Below are 4,072 nucleotides of genomic sequence, written 5' to 3'. Positions count from 1 at the left end.
AGTGTACATTTTCCAGTATATAGGGGACACCGGGGCTAGTTGTCACATAGGGAGGAGCTATTCTTTGTGAAAAGAAAGTACAGTTTAGCACACTTTTAAAAAGAGTACTTTTTATGGAAATAATATAGAATAAACTCGAATGCAAACAGAATGCAATGTCTTCGAACACTTATTTGCATGATGATTATAATTCAAAGAAAATGTATTATACTTTAAATCTATATTCAGCTCAGTACATCTGACCCACTTATAGGTCTTAAGTATATATTTATATGTAATTTCATAATTACTTTATATTATTTATTCTCTTTGGTTAAAGTGTACTGCCGAATGTACTGACAAGCATTTATGATAAACTAAAATATACTCTAATGTCATTTCTGTTTAAACTTGTATGGCATGTATTGAAATATATTTGTAATTACACAAGTTGCAATTTAGTCAATTTAAAATCTATTAATTTTCAGTGTATTATCAAAAGTACTTTACATGTGTTGTATGTTAGTCAACACAACAAAAATAAGTGTGCTTCTTTATAAATCATGACAAAAGACTATTAAAACAATTTAAAATTAACTTTAAAGTAAAGCCTTTAACTTGACATTACTAGAAAGTGCACTTTTTAGTTTAACACACTTAAGTGGTCTTTTTTTCACTTTTTACACAAAGTACACTTTTTATTAATGTCATTATCTGCAAGTACACTTGTTTTAACGATATACCTTGAAGATTTGAATACAATCAAGTGCACCTGTTTTTCATATTATATAGTTCTTTGTTTTTCTGGAAAATAAGACAATCATGCTGATTGACAATGTTTTGCAGCGCATGTTTTCTCTCAGCTCCAGCATGTTTAGCTCAGCTGCACTCTAGATCATGATTTATTCTCACCATCGTATTGTAGCAGAGTAGGCCTATCTGCACAGTGTCTGTAGTGTGTGTGACTGTTTATTTGACATTTCTCTCTGGCTTGTAAGGACCTTGGATCTATGCGTATGGTGTGTGGAGTGTGCGAGCGTCACACCATGCCGTTCTCCTGTCGCGGTTTGTGTGTGCCGCTGCTGATCTGGGGACTGTGCAGAGAGGGCGCCAGAGTGCACAGAAACCCAGCCAGCAGCGTCAGACCCAGACCGCCCCACGCGCTGAACATGGACCAGCCGTACCCGTGACTGATGTCCTCCGGCAGGCCGTACAGGTAGCGCGGATACCGCGAGAGCTCGAAGTTAATGCCAGCCACACATGTGCACAAGGAAATGATGCAGCAGGTGCCTGCGAAGTGCGAGCGCAAACAAAACAACACAGTGAGTTCATAACAACACAATAAGAACTCAAAGAAAAGATTCTAGAAGAAGGAAACGGAAAGTCGAGATAAGCATTGTGGATACAGATACAGAAACACTGCATACTGTGCACAGCAAAGCTTTTTCAAAGCAATATGTTGTTGTTTTGTTCTTGTCTCAGTAATAAGCTTCCATCTAGTGGTCGTTTGTAGTGTGTCTCACCTCCCATCAGGAAGAGCAGTCCAGCTACATACTGCATCAGCTCATTGTGTTTCCAGCAGCCCAGCACACCAACGATCCAGCCAAACAGAATGATGGCCACAGCCATACCGATGAAACCTGCCGTCATCCGCTGCAAATCTGCAGGAGAAACAGAGCGCTGAAGGATCCCTTGTGCGCGCTTAATTGTACTGAATGTGCACTTGTAGTGTACTTCAAATCTTACAAGTATATTATTAAAAAATGGGACTTGCAGATAATATTAGTGAAATGTCAGTCTGTGTTTCTTAACACACTTAAGTAGACTTTTAAAAAGTGCACTTTGTACAAATGTCAGATTTTAAGTTTTAAAGTACATTTTGAATCATTGCTGTAATAATCTTTTTGTGCTTTAAAAAAGTACACTTGTTTAGTATAAATTACATGTAAAGCATGTAACATTACATTTAGCACTAGTTCGTCTACTAAATTGAATCGTCTTCATCACAAATGTGTAACTACAAATGTTCATTTGCAAAAACAGAATACTCCATTTTTAACCATTTTCAAAAATCAAAAATATAGCTAACTAACACAATAAAACACAATAAAAACATTTTTTTAAAGTTATCTGAGTCATCTGTTTTTGCAAACAAACTCTTCAAATATATTTAAATACATACTATACTTTTTCAATAGAAATGCTACTAAAGTGTAGTATACAACCCAACCGCTGGGTCAAAACAACCCAATAGCTGGGTCAAAACAACCCCAACCGCTGGGTCAAAACAACCCAACAGCTGGTTCAAAACAGCCCAATAGCTGGGTCAAAACAACCCAACCACTGGGTCAAAACAACCCAATAGCTGGGTCAAAACAGCCCAACAGCTGGGTCAAAACATCCCAACCGCTGGGTCAAAACAACCCAATAGCTGGGTCAAAACAACCCCAACCGCTGGGTCAAAACAACCCAATAGCTGGGTTTGTCCCTTTTTAACCCAGCGCTGGGTTATATTTAACCCAGCATTTTTTAGAGTGTATTTTTCACATTTGGTAGTAGACTTTTAGCCTTATTTCAAAGACAACAGAAGTAATTATGAAGTTATATACAAAGAAGCACTTAAACATACTTAAGTGACTCAAGAAAACACTGTAAATTTCAACTAACTGCATGTCATATTAATTTAATTTAATATGTTTTCAATAAACATTCAGTATAGTCACACCTATAAGCGTATTCAGTAACACATTATTTTAAGGTGTCCCTGTTACACGTTACATGTACTATTATAATTACTATTAATTATGCATAATTACATGGAAGTAACCCTAACCATATAGTAAGAACATGTAGTTAATTATTATGTACTTAAATGTATAATTACACTGTAACAATGACACCTTAAAATAGTGTAACTGTGTATTCTTTTAAAGTGTATTATTTCCGCAATAAGTACTGTTTTAAAAAATATTTCACTTTAATATGTAACATTGAAATTAATCAATACAGTAGACACTTAATATGCACATACATGTTTTTACATTGTACCAATATTTAAAAAAATACACTTACACCAAACCACACCACCAAATACATCGCTAACCCTAACTGTATCCCAACTAAATAGCAGCAAAAGTGTTTTGAAATACAGTATGAACATAATAGGTACATTGTACGTAACAATTAATCTGGTGTAAGTGCATTAGTTAAGTGCATGCAACGTGTGTAACAAGAACACCTTAAAATAAAGTGTAACCCCAAATATTATTTTTCACAAGGAATACATTCAACACAACAGACATAATGTCAGCACAACAAGTAAAGAGATGCATATCTTATTTAATACCTTGTCTTTGGGGTATTTTATCTGTCAGATCATTAACTATAAACATGTTGCACTAACATCTAACAACCAGTCAATGCTTCCAAACACTTGTTGTCTTGATGTTGAACATTTGTCTGTTTATTACTGTAATGCTGAAACCATCTGTATTGAATAAAGCACTACATACAAATCTGTGTATCATTCGATCATTCGTTTTTTTATTTAATATTGAAAGTAGAAAAATTACAAAACGGCTCCTTTTTCGTTTTTTCGTTTTTCTTCAAAAAACGAGAAACGAGAATTCAGCTTAAATTTTCGTTTTTCGTTCAGGGGTAGAAAAATGAATAAACAGCTTGAATATTCGATTTCTACATGTGGGCGGGAATTAAACACCCCTTTCTGCCCCTATCACTTTAAGAACCGCTGGTCTACACAGAAGAAAGACCTGTCTAGACTCTGCCCCGGTACGAGTTGTGTCGAGCTATTTAACCCATCACAATTTATTGGAACTGTGTGAACTAGAGTTTGCCATCTGACCTATGCCTGCTGTATGACCACGTCTCTGTCTTCTCCACAAATAAAGCTTGCACATGGATCCGCAAGTCTCACGTCTCGTCAGCCCCGTAACAGAGTCACTACTCACCTTAATGTTGTTCTAAGGCTTATTACTTAATACAAAAAATTCCTGCTCGCACTTGCCAATTTAATGGCAGAGAATGGTGACTTTTTTTTTTTTTTTAAAATGGTTCCATTTTTTTGTAAAAAAAT

The 4,072-nt window shown here is 35.7% G+C and overlaps 1 protein-coding gene across 1 annotated transcript in view; it reads right to left on the bottom strand.

The window, feature by feature from the left end:
* Positions 1-754: 754 nt before the first annotated feature.
* Positions 755-4,072, bottom strand: part of LOC107571669 (transmembrane protein 178B-like) — an 8,320-nt gene continuing 5,002 nt past the window's right edge. The window contains exons 3-4 of the mRNA XM_016258002.1: positions 1,503-1,640; positions 755-1,269 (exon numbers count right to left, since the gene is read on the bottom strand). Of these exons, the coding sequence (XP_016113488.1) occupies positions 1,019-1,269; positions 1,503-1,640 (389 nt within the window). The 3' untranslated portion in view covers positions 755-1,018. The remainder of the gene's footprint in view (positions 1,270-1,502; positions 1,641-4,072) is intronic.

Source organism: Sinocyclocheilus grahami, unplaced genomic scaffold (genome assembly GCF_001515645.1).
Source record: "Sinocyclocheilus grahami isolate Dianchi unplaced genomic scaffold, SAMN03320097.WGS_v1.1 scaffold1632.1, whole genome shotgun sequence".
In the NCBI taxonomy this organism is placed as follows: Eukaryota; Metazoa; Chordata; class Actinopteri; order Cypriniformes; family Cyprinidae; genus Sinocyclocheilus; species Sinocyclocheilus grahami.
This window is presented reverse-complemented; position numbering and strand designations above follow the sequence as displayed.